Genomic DNA, 14,311 nt, shown 5'->3' with positions numbered 1-14,311 from the left:
TGTCGTCAGTATAGAACTTCAGTCTTATGTTGGATGGTGCCATATGTGCTTTTCTTCTTTTGCTGAATGCTTCTGTGAGGTAATGACATATGTGCCCATAAAACTACTGAAATCGGTAAAAAAAATTGTAAAGCTATTCCTGTAACAGGCAGTTGAGGCCAAGACGTCGAGGCTCCCACATTTTCTAGACAATCGGCTCACAAATGACGGTGAGGTTGTCAAAATTACTTGCCGGCCCCCTTAACCCCCAACAAGATTCCTGGTACTCATTTCTGTTAGAGGCCGAATTGACCCTCGGGCTATAATGCAGCTGGGAGGATTAGGTCAATTGAAAAATCTTCATTCCACCAATTGCTCCACAATCACCCTCACCTATCACCTGGGGCTAGTACAATAGGCCAGAAGTGGCCGCAGTACAAGGGACTTAGTCCCACCCCACTAGCAATAAAAAAGTATGAATGTAAACGTTATACAGAGGGAACATGGATGTTAGTGGAACAAAGGTGAAGATTTCCAGCTTCATCTGGGATGTAAGTGGTTTTCACTTATAATGTATACGGGTTTGTCGGTTCCGCTAGCAGTCAGAAGCTGCACGGAAGGACTCGGGGGGAGGAGCTTCCGACATTTCAGCCTGAGCGTCTCAACGATTTCCGGGAAGTTCTAAGATGATAGTATTGAATAATTATTATCACGCTCCAATGCTCCTCCAAGCAAAGTGTTACACAGAAACTTTTCAGTTTAGCAACAGAAATAATGGAACAAACTACTTTATATATTGCTTCCAGGTGATTGCCCTTATACAGCTTGTGGATGACCTTGCTGGATGTTACGTTCTATCTGTGTATACGCATTTCTAATTTCATCTGGATTTATAATTGTTTCTTCCTCGGGAGGTTTCTCGTAGACCAGGATCTGAGTTGTGTTTTGCGGTGCCAGCTCCATCTTTCTCTCTTCCAACTGTCGGTAGTATGTATACACTCCGGCCCACAGGTACGCCACGAACGCTGAAACAATTGATGAAATACTCCGAACCATCACGAACGCACCATGGTATGTATCCAACCACACACTACATACAAATCTAAAAACTCCTTACTTAACAGAAGTCATCCGAGAAAACAGCACCAAGTACTTCAACAAACTAGAAAATCACTCCAACCCACTTCTTCAACCACTACTTCAACCTCACCAAAATCGAAAACTCAAAAGAATTTGGCCACCAGATCTAAGGAACTGAGGGGAATATCACTGGATGTTTATTCTTCTCACGCCATGAAGAGTGTGCAATTAGCTTTTATACTGTACACCAATCAGCTCATTCACTTATAGGTTGTNGGAGGAGATACGTTCCTCCGAAACGTCGGTTAACACCACATATACACGGTGCCAAATCCCAGAAGACTGCTTTCTTCTTAATGTTGTGTTGCTCATATGCCTAACGAACCAAGTTAATAATATTTTCATAATGAATGTTGCCTATTCAACGAATTATGCGGACAAGTGTACCGCTCTCATTAATTCTGCACGTAAATTATTGCGTCAATGTTTCTTCGTCTGATTACAAAACTTCTAAGGCACATATTCACGGGTTGACTTATTCACCGAATCCATGTGAAATTGTGGTCATATTTTATGCTAACAGAGTGCGTTAGGGTTACATATATATATATATACTGACAGCCTCTGTGGTCTAGTGGTCAGGGTTCCTGGCTACAGATCCAGAGGTCCGGGTTCAGTTCCCAGTGTTAGCAGATTTTCTGAGAAGTAGTGGGCCTGGAACGGGGTCCACTCAGCCTCGCGAGGATAACTGATTAGTATTTCAAGGAAATAACTAAACCCAGATTAACGGCTGTGGGGATTCATTACGCTGACCACGCGACACCCTCTAGCCACTAAAGTTAGCACTAACTTTGCCAACAAGCGACGATCGCTCGGTCGGTATAGTTCGCTTGCGGACCAAAACCACGGAGTTTGTTTTGTTTGTTTTTTACGGTATACTGCTACCCACCACATAGGCTATGCATGTATCTGAGTACGGATGGAAGAGTTTCACGGAGCGGGTGGATACAATGTTCTCACACTGTAAAGCTTCTAACTTGTATTCGCGTGGTCAAAATTTCGAATCTCTGCCCCAACACCGTCTATCCTGATTGAGGTTTCCATGGTTTTACTTTGGCTATGCAGGCAGCTTTCGGGATAGTATCTCAAATTATAAACCAAAAGATTAATATTACGTGTATTTTGTGGATTGTGGCGGCGTGTAGAACACAATCTCAAATTTTCACCTCGTAACAGCCTCAGTACTATAAATTAAAAGAAATTGTACTTAACCATTAAAGGATACAGGCTGCTCAAATACGGGTCAGCGCTAAATAAACACAAACTTTTAAAAAATTCAATAATATATTCTTTTCATTTTCTCTCTCATTCGACGTGTATTAGAAATAAAATGGAAAGAGAAGGGTACCGAATTCTGGGTTGCAATGCCGTGTAGTTTAGAGACAGCCTCTCATTTCGGAGGAACATATCGACCCCATCTTCAGGGTAAAAGTATATCGAGCAAGAGAACAACAGCAGGCAGCAAGCTGATTAACTGTTAGAACATGAAAACGCAGGTGATATTTTCTTTTGAAACCTGGGATTTTCACCACACTACACGGCGTTACGACTCTGAAGTTCGTACTCTTCAAAACCACACTCGCGAGAGCCTCAGACTGAACAAAATTATGTGTTACTGTTATGAGAGATGATTTTCTGATGACTGAAGTAAGGAGACCGCGGTTTGGCCACAAATAATTAACATATCTACAGTACTGTAATGTTCCGCCATAGCTCAAGTGGTTAGTCGCTAGCTTCCCACCGTGGCGGCTCGGGCTCGATCCCGGGGTCTGGTCAAGTGGGATTTGTGGTGGACAAAGTGTCGCTGGGGCAGGTTTTCTCAGAGTACTTCGGTTTCCACTGCCAATCTTCATTCCACCAATTGCTCCACAATCACCCTCACCTATCATCTGGGGCTGGTACAATAGGCCAGAAGTGGCCGCAGTACAAGGGACTTAGTTCGCACCCCACTAGCAATAAAAAAAGAAGGATCTTATTCACAAGCTTACCTGTTACCAGTCCTCCAATCAGCAGCGTCAGAATACCGTAGCCGATCATCGCCTCGCGGAAGAGGACTATGATTACGACAAAGAGGAATATGATAACAATAATTATAACGATAAATTGAATCAATATGTACGGCAGCATAAGTACAGGTTTCTCCTGAAAATAAATAAAGAAAATAATCACTTCTCTGTCCCGAATGGATACAATGTTCTTAATGAATTAAATATGAAAGAAATGTGACATGGAAATTCTGAAATGATCAGTTGCAACAAACTGTCAATCTGAGGGTGAGAAATAACATTGCCTTGCAAAAGCCTGCGTTTTCATGCACAAATTACACTGAATACACAATTCTCAATCGTCTTTCCTGTATAGAAATATATTCGTTTCGCTAGGACTTCAATAATATCTATGACAGATTTCGGAAGAAGAGGTTATGTTTTATGTGCCCATGTAGAAGTACTGCCCTTTGCCATATCAGAGTAATAAACAGCCTCAAGTCTTCATACATGCGAGGATACCTCAGTTATGGTGAAGAGAACACATTTAGGTTATATGTAAATATACTAAATTAACAAAAAAAGTTTTATATATATATCGCAGAAATGATTTAAATATATTATATATATTTCTGATTGTAATATTTAAAAATAATGCAGAGTTTTTAACTTTGCCCATGAACTTATTGGTAACAAAATTCATTGTAAAAATTTGTCTTTATTAACTGTTTAGTACATTTAAGTCGTATCTACGAAGCCTTGCTTATTTCAATCATCTAGCTTAGGGGCGAAACATTGAAAGCACAAATTCAATACCTACCTACCACTCGGCGCTACAGCCCTGGGTGAGCCTTGGCCTCCTCTACAACCAATCTCCACAACCAATACGTGCTGGCATAGGAATGGATCCACGCATGATGACCCAAGGCTGGTTGTTAGGTTTCTGAACAAAATTATTTTTTCAGGATGAGGTTGTGAGCATTATGCTTAACCCCAAACCTGTGGGACCAGGGCATGTCTCTTAGTCTTGGCTCTACCCTTTGACTTTCCGGCATGGGTGATCCTACTGGTAGTTAAACTACCGCCGACATAGCTCTCCAGGTCTCAGAGTCACGCAACCCCCTCCACTACGACAAGTTGGAAACATCTTGGGGGTCACAGACTCAACAGTTTATCATAAAAACCATGCACCGGAATGGTTTTTGAGGCAGAGAGAAAGAACGGACCGATGGACAAATATTTATGGTTTGGAAGCCTGTAATAATTTCCACGAATAATGTTTCAATATTTCTTAATCTCATATAAGAAGACGGTCTAGAAAGCCGAGATTAACGGCTGTGGGGATCCGTTGCGCTGACCACGTGACACTCTCCATCTGCAAAAGTTAGCACTAACTTCGCTGACAAGCGGCGGTCGTTCGGTCAGTGTGGTTCGCTTGCGGACTACAGACCACGGATTTATACTAGAAGACGGTTGCCTTTATGCTTCTTAATGCCACAATGAATCACTTACGTTCCATACACCATATATGAGAAGCCCATGGACGAAGCCATGCACCACGTATCCGGCAAATCTGGTCACGAGAACTTCTCTGGAGTCTGTAATATGAATAAACACAATTTGCAAAGCTGCATAGAAGAATCGCATACGCTATTTGCTGATAAGAGACGCGATAGCTCAGTCGGTATTAGGGACGGGCTACGGGCTTGTCTGCCGGGGTTCAATTCACGGTAGGGGCAAGAGATTTTTCTCCGCTTCACAGCGTCCAGACTGGCTCTATGGACCAGAAAATGAGTACCTGGCGCTTCTTCCTTGGGGATAAAGCAGCCGGGGATTGAAGCTGACTACTTATATCCCTGGTTTATGCTAACCGTCTTACAGTGTATACACTTTTTCACCTTATTCTTCACTTCCACACTACATGTTTCAGCACTCAGGTGTCTTTATGCACGTTAGATTATTGTACTGCATGCCATGATGTCTTCATTCTAAAATGACTAAAATCTGTATTCGTCACATACCCAGCAGTACAACGCATGCAGTAACAGGAGCAAAATACAAGACAGAACACGATACACAAATATATGTAGGAAGAATGCTCACATAAAAGAGGATTGGCGTAATTCACGTGTTTGAGTGCGACGTAGGATGAATCCTGAAAAGTTTTATTATTTAGAATTCATCGTCCTATATGACGAATACAGATTTTAGTCATTTTAGAATGAAGACATCATGGCATGCAGTACAATAATCTAACGTGCATAAAGACACCTGAGTGCTGAAACATGTAGTGTGGAAGTGAAGAATAAGGTGAAAAATTGTATACACTGTAAGACGGTTAGCATAAACCATGGACATGAGTCAGTGCAACAGGACGCTAAAATATAACATACTTATATCACTCTGGTGTCGAGATCAAGGATGATGTAGCTATACCTCCATTCACCATAAGTCTTCACGGCATAGAGGTTACTTAATTAGGACCAGGAAAAACTTTACCTTTTTTCACTTGCTGATATTGAACTGTATAATAGTTCAGAGACATCTCGACAACGGGGCTTCGTTATACTTACCAATATTGTGTTAGATATTGACTGTTGTCTGAGGGCTTTGAAATGCTACTGGGAAAAGATGAACGGATGAACCTGATTTTCTAAAGCCCTACAATTTTTGTGTTGATCACTGGACCCAATAACAAATAATTGCAACTAGCTGTTGCATCAGAGGGCTGTTTCGCTCACGACAGGAGAGCAGTGGGGCATCTACGTAAGGATGAAATTGGAGCTGAAAGGCCGATTGGAAACACAGCGCCTAATTTGAAAATATACATTTACGCCTGACCTCTGGATTTCGCTTGCGGAGGAATATGGAATTAAATATCCGGGTAGTGTTTACACTTTACTGTGGGCAGAAGGGTGATGTACTATACCTGCACAATGAGGAACTTCATAACTTATACACTTCGCCAAGTATAGTTAGAATGACGAAGTCGAGGAGAATGAGATGGGCAGGGCATATAGCATTAGTGGGAGAAGAGGAATGCATGTAGGTTATTGATGGAAAAACCAGATGGAAAGAGACCACAAGGAAGACCAAGGCGTAGGTGGGTGGACAATATTAAAATGGATCTTAGAGAGATAGGATGAGATAATATAGATTGAATTGATCTGGCTCAGGATAGGGACCAATGAACACGACAATGAACCTTCTGGTTCCATAAAATGCTGGGAAGTCCTTGAGTCGTTCCACAATTGGCGGCTTCTCAAGGAAGGCTCAGCTCCATGATCGAGTGAGTGGGGGTGATGTACTATAACTAACGCACTTCTGTATTACACGAGGTTATAATGGCAGGTTTGATGTGAGCTGATTTGACCACACCCCTTCTCGGCTGTCGCTTTGTGATACAGAACTCAATTTCACGGAAATTTTTTGATACGTCATCAAAGGATGTGTTGCTAAGAAAGCTATAAATAAGGTCAATATGTCCCTGTGACAGGCCGTGGCGCCCCATAGGGTTGTGAGACGTCGAGGATCTTACATTTTCTAGACAATCTGTTCACGGGTGGCGGTGAGGTTGTCAGCTTTACGCGCCGGCTAACCGCCCTTTACACCCAGGAGTTTTCTTGGTACTCATTTCTGTTAGAGGCTGAGTTAACCTCCAGGGCCATAGTGCGGCTGGAAGGATTAGGTCAAATGAAAAATCTAATGATCTCAATGGGAACCGAACCCGCGACGTTCCGTCCTGTAACACAGTGCCGCTAGCAAAATTTTTTTCTTAAATATATTCGAGACGCAATGAAAATGTAGGAAGAAAAATGTAGTCAACGAATTCAGAAAGTTTGATACAAATACCGGAACAAGGAGCAATGAAGACAATAAAACATGGAATAGACGGCGGACGATACAGAAATAATCGTAAAGTTACCCTTACAAGCGCATGGGGCTTCAACATAATAACAATGCAGGTCACGTGACTTCGTAAGTGGCAATGCATTGTTTGAGGCGATATTTTCGGCTAGGACTGTGTTTCCCAAACGGTGTTCTGTGGAACCCCGAGGCTCAACTAACTGAAGGCAAGGGTTCCGCAAGGAACTTCCATTATACTTCTTTTGGCTTATTTTGGACTTCACCCATCGTCCGGTATATAAAAGACAAAAAAAAAACGACGTTTCGGAGACTGGATCTGTCTCCGTCTTCAGGTGGATAGGGAAGGGTAAACCTACTCATTTGGGCCCCTTAGAAAGAGCTAGTCTCAGTCACTGGACCAGTGGGCCCAACTGAGTAGGTTTACCCTTCCCTATCCACCTGAAGACGGAGACAGATCCAGTCTCCGAAACGTCGTGTTTTTTTTTGTCTTTTATATACCGGACGATGGGTGAAGTCCAAAATAAGCCAAAAGAAGTACAGTATACACCATTGTCAGAATCCTTTCAAGTCTAACTTCCAATATCTTAGAAAAATTATAATTTAAATTTTGCTATTCTAAACTTCACTTAAAATAATGTTATTTTGGTGCACCCAGTTTTCCGAAACTTAAATTCTCAAATTATACAGCATAAACATAATACAGGAACGGACTAAATATGACGCCAGTTTTGAGACTTCAGCTTTATAAAATCAAGCCAAACACACACACAAAATAGTTTATGAAGTTTATAAAGCGAACCGCCTTAAGGAAACAACCTGATTAATAAAACCCAGAGGCTGTGTAATAACTCAGGGGGTTAGTGGCAGGCTTCCTACAGCATCGGCCCGGGTTCGAGCCCAGGTCAGATCATGTGGGATTTGTGGCGGACTAAGTGGCAGTGGGACAGGTTTTCTCTGAGTACTTCGGTGTCCCCTGCCAATTCTCATTTCACTGACTGCCCCATATTCATCATCATTATCATCCGGGGCTGGTACAGTAGGCCAATAATTACCGACGTACACAGAACCGGGATAGCTCCGTCGGTATAGTGACTGTCTACAGGTTGGACGACCGAGGGGTCGGAGTTTGAGTCTCGGTAGGGTCAAGAACTTTCTTTTCTCCATGTCGTCCAGACCGGCTCTGGGGTCAACCCAAGCTCCTGTCCAATGGATACCGGGGGCTCTTTTTCCGGGACATAAAGCTGACCACTCACCTTCAGCTACTGCCGAGGTCAAGAAAATGTGGATCTATACATCAAATCCCCCATACGCCTTCTTGGCGCAGTGCTTAATTAGTTAAGCACAGTGACAACTTTACTTATTTTTACCATGTGGACTCAATGTCATCCCACCCCAAAGAAACAACAAAAAAAAAGTACCAACCACTTCAACACAAAATAGAGCCTTCAAATTGCTTCCGAAATTTCTTTCCATACATTTACAGAATACTGAAATATGGTAGAGGACTGGATAGTGTTTCTGCTAGTTGTAACGCATGCAGTTCTCATGGGCGTGCATCGACGTTTCGGAAGAACACGCTGTCTGGATTTGAGGAATCAGACACTTCAATCTTGGAGAAGGAGACAGCGTGCTTCTCCGAAAAGCCAATATCCGAACAACAAACAACAAACGTTGCTGTGAATATCTCACAACTTAAATCATCGATATATCATTACAAGCAGCACACAACACTAATAATTAGCTACACTAATTACAGACAGAGCTTAATGTGTCTACGTTACCTGTCGGAAAGAGCGAAGCATTTGCAGGGTTCTCTTCCTCGCAATACGACAATTTGACCAGGGCTCGAATACCATCCGCTGCTTCAGACAGCTGTGAAAGGAGACAAGAATACATTGCAGGCCTAGGTAGGGTCTCCAGGGAATACAAAATAACGGAAATACGAGTATAGTCCCTTAACCATATCCGTACCAAGTGCTACATTGTAAGGTAAGAAAGGGCAAAATGGTAAGCTAGTCCGCGTGCTTAATTAATTAAATAATATGTTGTGGGGGTGGGGGTACAGTTATATCTCCACCATTCTTAACCTCAGCATTAGATGGAGGCGAGTGGTCAGCTTCATGCTCTGACACCCTTTAACCTAGGGACAGGGTCCCGGATAACCATCGGATTGTAGGCAGGATGGGCCAAAGTGCCGGTCAAGACGTTGTAGCGGAAAGAAGCACCTTTCTCTCTTGGCGGGAATGGAAGCCAGCTTCTCGACCGTCAGACACTTAATCTGTCACTATAGCGACTGAGCTATCCCGACTCGCAAGGGTTACGTATTTCAACTACAAAGGTTTATAATATTATTTTGGTCTTCGACGGTATCTCACATCTTAAGCAGGGAAAATTAAGGAAGAAAGTTCAGCATGTTCAACGAGATTTTTGTTCTTATTTTGTACTGAAAAGGTAAAGCTATCCCTGCAACAAGCCGTAAAGCCCCATAGGGTTGTGAGACGTCGAAGCTCCCACATTTTGTCTAGAAAATAACAGATGGCGGGAAGGTTGTCAGCCTTGCCCGAAGGAAGATTCCTGGTACTCATTTCTGTTAGAAACTCAGTCGAACCTAGGGCCATAGTGCGGTCGGAAAAAAATCCAATGACCTCGTCGGGATTCGAACCCGCTACCTTCCGACTTGTATCATAGTTCATCAACCAATTATGCCACTGCGTGCCCCTCCTATTATATATTAAAGTATAATTTATTTAACTTTCTATTAATAACAACGCGGTGATGATGCATCATCAGAAACGATTTAGACGTTCATACGAATGAAAAAAGAATCCCGACGTAGATTGTGATAATCGCGAAACTGAAAATGGTGATAGTGATTCTAGTATGGTGTGGTGACAGAAGGGATCATACCAGTCCAATCGCAGCCATGACGAGGATTCCAGTCTTCAAGCTGCAGGAACAGCAGCAGAAATTGTAGTTCGGTACCAATGGAACACACTTTATTGTCAATGTCATGATTTCAGGCTATCCCCCGCAACCAGAACCTTGAAGAAAGAAAACTGATTATTATTTTGATGCAATTAGGAATATACCACAAACATATTCTTAAAAAACACGTGAAATGGATATCAGCTTGGGTTTAGGATATTGTCATATTTTTAGGGGTGTCTGACTTATTAGACGGGATTTTGGATTAAATGATTTGATTTATTGACACATTCAGCTCTTAAGTACGAGTAACACTGAGCTATCTCTGACCTACTCCCGTTACAGATCATTAGGATTCGCTACGTCTTCTCTTCTACATCATCTTCGACTGCCGCCTCCTCAGTTCTCAAATAACTTCTCACTTGGAACTCCGCAACTCTTATTCATAACAAATTTGCACGGACTTAAGAGAAAACACTGTTTCCAACAATATCCCTATTTCTGTGTGTTTACCGATCTGTTGCCTAGAAACGAGTTCTTCTATTGTTGTGCGCGTATTCATCGCCGTCGAGTCGTTGCCTAGGAATGGACGTCTACTCTGGCTCCACTATTCGGTTTTCAGGTGTTATTTCACAATATTCTACGACCTCGGCGCGATACCATTCCGTGGATGTAAACTCGTGGTACGTTTAAAATGTACTGCATACATTATTATTTAGTTCAATAATTGATTTCCTATATGTAGACCTGTCAGTTAGTTGAATGGTTCTCCATAAATTATATTCATGTCCATTTCCACACTTATTTCTTTATTGTTTACTTAGCAGCACTTTCAATAACTCACACTTCAGTGCTATTCAGATTATACTGATGTATTTTGCAAATTCCTTCTGCCTGGGCGATATTCATTCGTTTGAAGATAATCAGAAATCTTCAACACAGACTTAAGATATTTAAATTTATTTATAACTTACCTAACGATGCCTAGCTCAGAATATATAGTGTCCAATGACAGAATGACTAGTAAATACTGACATGGAGGTAAGGACGGAAGGAGCACTGGACTAATGTTAGGCATTACCTCGATATCTTCCTACAGGGACTGATATTACTGCATATTATCTCTGAGTATGTCTGTATTGAGGATAAGATTTGAAAGCAAGACCTCCGGAGAACAAAGCAGGAATGATAATTATTATTTTCATACTGAAGTTTAAATAATTATTTAAACTTCAGTATGAAATGATTATATGATTATAATGATTATAATCATTTCAAAATATTAAATAACATAATGTAATATCTGCCGTGTCAGAAGCAACAGCAAAATCTGGACTCTAGTCATTTAAGGCCGCGCCATAGCTCAAGAGTTTAGTCGCTGGCTTCCCACAGTGGCGGCCCGGGTTCTAGCCCGAGTCTGGTCATGTGGAATTTGTAGTGGGCAAAGTGGCTCTGGGGCAGGTTTTCTCCGAGTACTTCGGTTTCTTCTGCCAATCTTCATCCTACCAATTGCTTCACAGTCACCATCATGTATCATATGAAACTGGTACAATAGGTCAATAGTGTCTGCAGTACCAAGTGGGCTCAGTCTGACCACACTAATAATAGTAAAAATACCGTATTTACGCATGTATAGGCCGCGTGCGTGTATAGGCCGCAGCACAATTTTCAGACAGAAATTATAGAAAAAATAATTTTCTTGGAATATTATTTCAGGAGTAGAACACCCTGTATTACTAATTATGAATATAATTTTTTTTAAATGAAGTGTGATTTCGAATATTTCGAATATAAGCCGCACCCCAGTTTTCCTCTTGAATTTTTGGCAAAAAATGTGCGGCCTATACAAGCGTAAATACGGTAATAATAATAATACTGATCTAGCACTATAGCAATAAAAATGTAGTTTCTTTAATCACAAGAGTAATTACGTATATTTTCACTGTAAAGTATTGCTGTATGTTTAAGAAGTAATCATTACTTAAATTACAATCATATCATGATAATTCTTTTATAAAATAAGTACGTTTGTCACCCGGATCTGAAGTTGGAACTTGGTCACAGCGATGCCTCCTCCTTGCTCAGATGCAATCACCGCACAGACTGAACGCCTGTCCCCTTCTGCGCAAGATACTGTACAGTCAGCTGCAATGAACTTGCAACACTTTCAAATGAAATTCAATTTTAATATTTATGATATACTTGTACGTAATTATTTAAAGTTGTATTTTGAAACAATGAATACTTATTCGAAAGTATCACAGAAGTATTCTTAATATATGCCTACACCATTCTCTGTAGAAATACTGGAGTGTAATCTGAAGACGACAAAAATTAGAACAGGTTTCTGAATACATGGCCTTTTACATTAAGGGGAGAGCAGAAATTGAGGATACCTAAGACGAGCACGCTTCGGATAATACTATTTGAATCCAAGACACAAGAAATTATGGGTTAATTAAGAAAATTACATAATGAGGAACTTTGAAAATTTGTACTCGTCATATATTATTTTTCTTCAAGTATAATTAGAATGATGGAGTCAATGAGGATGAGGTGGGCAGGACATGTAGCACGAATGGGGAGAAGAGGAATGCATATAGGATATTGGTGGAAAAACCAGAAGAAAAGAGGCCACTGGGAAGACCAAGACGTAGGTGGGTGGACAATAGTAAAATGGATCTTAGAGAGATAGGATGGGATGGTATGGATTGGATTGATCTGCTTCAGGATAGGAACCAGTGGAGGGCCCTTGTGAAGACGGTAATGAACTTTCGGGTTCCGTAAACTGCTGGGAAATTCTTGAGTAGCTGTATAATTGGCGGCTCTTCAAGAAGGGCTGAGCTCCATGAGTGAGTGAGTGAGTGAGTCATGTTATTTACGAGTACTTACTCTCAGGAGGGATGAAGTAATAGGAGGCTAGAGGAAACGTCATTATTAAGAGCTTTTACACTTGACCAAATGCAACTAAAATGATTAAGTCAAAGAGATAAGGTGAGCAAAGCATGGAGCACGCATTGGAGAGAAAAGAAATACCTTCAGAGTTATGGTGGGTAAGCCAGAATGAAAGATACTACTACCTATATATTTCCTGTTGTTCTAAGTTGGAGCGTAGGGCATGGATGAAACGCTACCTTTCACTTCAGATTCTTGAATTTAGGCGGTCATTAGGACTCACTGGACGGGGGATCAGCCAGACGCAAGGCCGCTACCTATACAGGGTAACACAAACGCAGACATCCATGCCTTAAGTGGGATTCGAACTTACAATCTCAGTGTTCGAGCTGGTGAAGACAGTTCATGCCTTAGAGTGGGCAGCCACTGTGGTCGACAAAGAGACCACTAGGAAGACCTGAAAGTAGGTGGGAAGATGACATTAAAATGTATCTTAAATCAATGGGATGGGGCGGTATATACTGGATTCATCCTTCTCTATATAGGGACAAGTGGAGGTCTCTTGTGAACGTAGTACTGAAACTTTGAATTCCATACAATTTTGAAAAATTACTGAGTATCTGAATGATTGGCGACTTCTCAAAGACACGGCTCCAAGGAGTTAGTTAGTTAGTTAGTTATCCAAATATTATTAGGATTATGAAATCAAGGAAGTTAAGATAGTCATGGAATGCAACAGCCACAGAAGAGATAAGAAATGCTTACAAATTTGACTTGGAAAACTTGAAAGGACGGGACGACTACGAGGATATGGGATCAGATGAGAGGATAACGGAGCCTAGAGAAAACGGGAGGAAGGGTNCTTACTGCAATCCTGAGCCCGATTAATCAAGTCCTCACCCTGAAGAAAGCAGTCTTCTGGGATTTGGCACCGTGTATATGTGGTGTTAACCGACGTTTCTTATACTTTTTCTTCTACCCTGAAGATGGGGGCGATACTTTCCTCCGAAACATCGGTTAACACCACATATACACGGTGCCAAATCCCAGAAGACTGCTTTCTTCAGGGTGAGGACTTGATTAATCGGGCTCAGGATTGCAGTAAGTAAAGGGCTGTTATGAAGACGGTTTCCATAAGAGGCAGCTGAGCCAGTGTCAGTATCTGGAGGAAGACTCTGCTCCATGAAGTTACTTCGGGACACTATGTGAGTCCACGGTTTGTACAAACAAGTGTTTCTCAGACAGAAATCAATGCGCACATCGAGTTCGGAGGCGCCAGACAGTGTGTCTCCGGTAGTGAAACTTCCAGATGATGTCTGATGAGCTGCGGAACAGGAGTATTCGGTGTCATCCTGGGTTTTCAGGTTTGTTAACCTCAGAGATTTTACTGTTCATCAATAAATTTTCACGGTATTGCAACTCATAATACCATAACGAACATAATTCCTGTACATGAAGTTCTAACAGATTATCAAAAGTTTAAAATGTATATGCTTCTAGGTAAAAAGTAATTTACGTTT

At 41.6% G+C, this 14,311-nt stretch overlaps 1 protein-coding gene across 2 annotated transcripts; it reads right to left on the bottom strand.

Moving 5' to 3' along the window:
* Window positions 1-391: 391 nt before the first annotated feature.
* On the bottom strand, window positions 392-11,995 carry LOC111862015. 2 transcript variants are annotated; one of them, XM_023847049.2, is made up of 6 exons: window positions 11,923-11,995; window positions 9,879-10,012; window positions 8,753-8,843; window positions 4,617-4,702; window positions 3,108-3,261; window positions 392-1,004 (listed from the first exon to the last, which is right to left on the bottom strand). In XM_023847049.2, the coding sequence occupies exons 2-6, from the start codon at window positions 9,981-9,983 to the stop codon at window positions 796-798; spliced, it is 645 nt and encodes a 214-aa protein (XP_023702817.1). In that variant the 5' UTR covers window positions 9,984-10,012; window positions 11,923-11,995; the 3' UTR covers window positions 392-795. The 2 variants fall into 2 exon arrangements, with proteins under 2 accessions (XP_023702817.1, XP_033606420.1); XM_033750529.1 differs by having other exon boundaries at window positions 11,932-11,988.
* Window positions 11,996-14,311: the final 2,316 nt, after the last annotated feature.

This window comes from Cryptotermes secundus, unplaced genomic scaffold (genome assembly GCF_002891405.2).
Source record: "Cryptotermes secundus unplaced genomic scaffold, Csec_1.0 scaffold181, whole genome shotgun sequence".
Lineage (NCBI taxonomy): Eukaryota > Metazoa > Arthropoda > Insecta > Blattodea > Kalotermitidae > Cryptotermes > Cryptotermes secundus.
The sequence above is the reverse complement of the archived record's forward strand: the minus strand, read 5'-3'. Positions and strand labels throughout refer to the sequence as shown.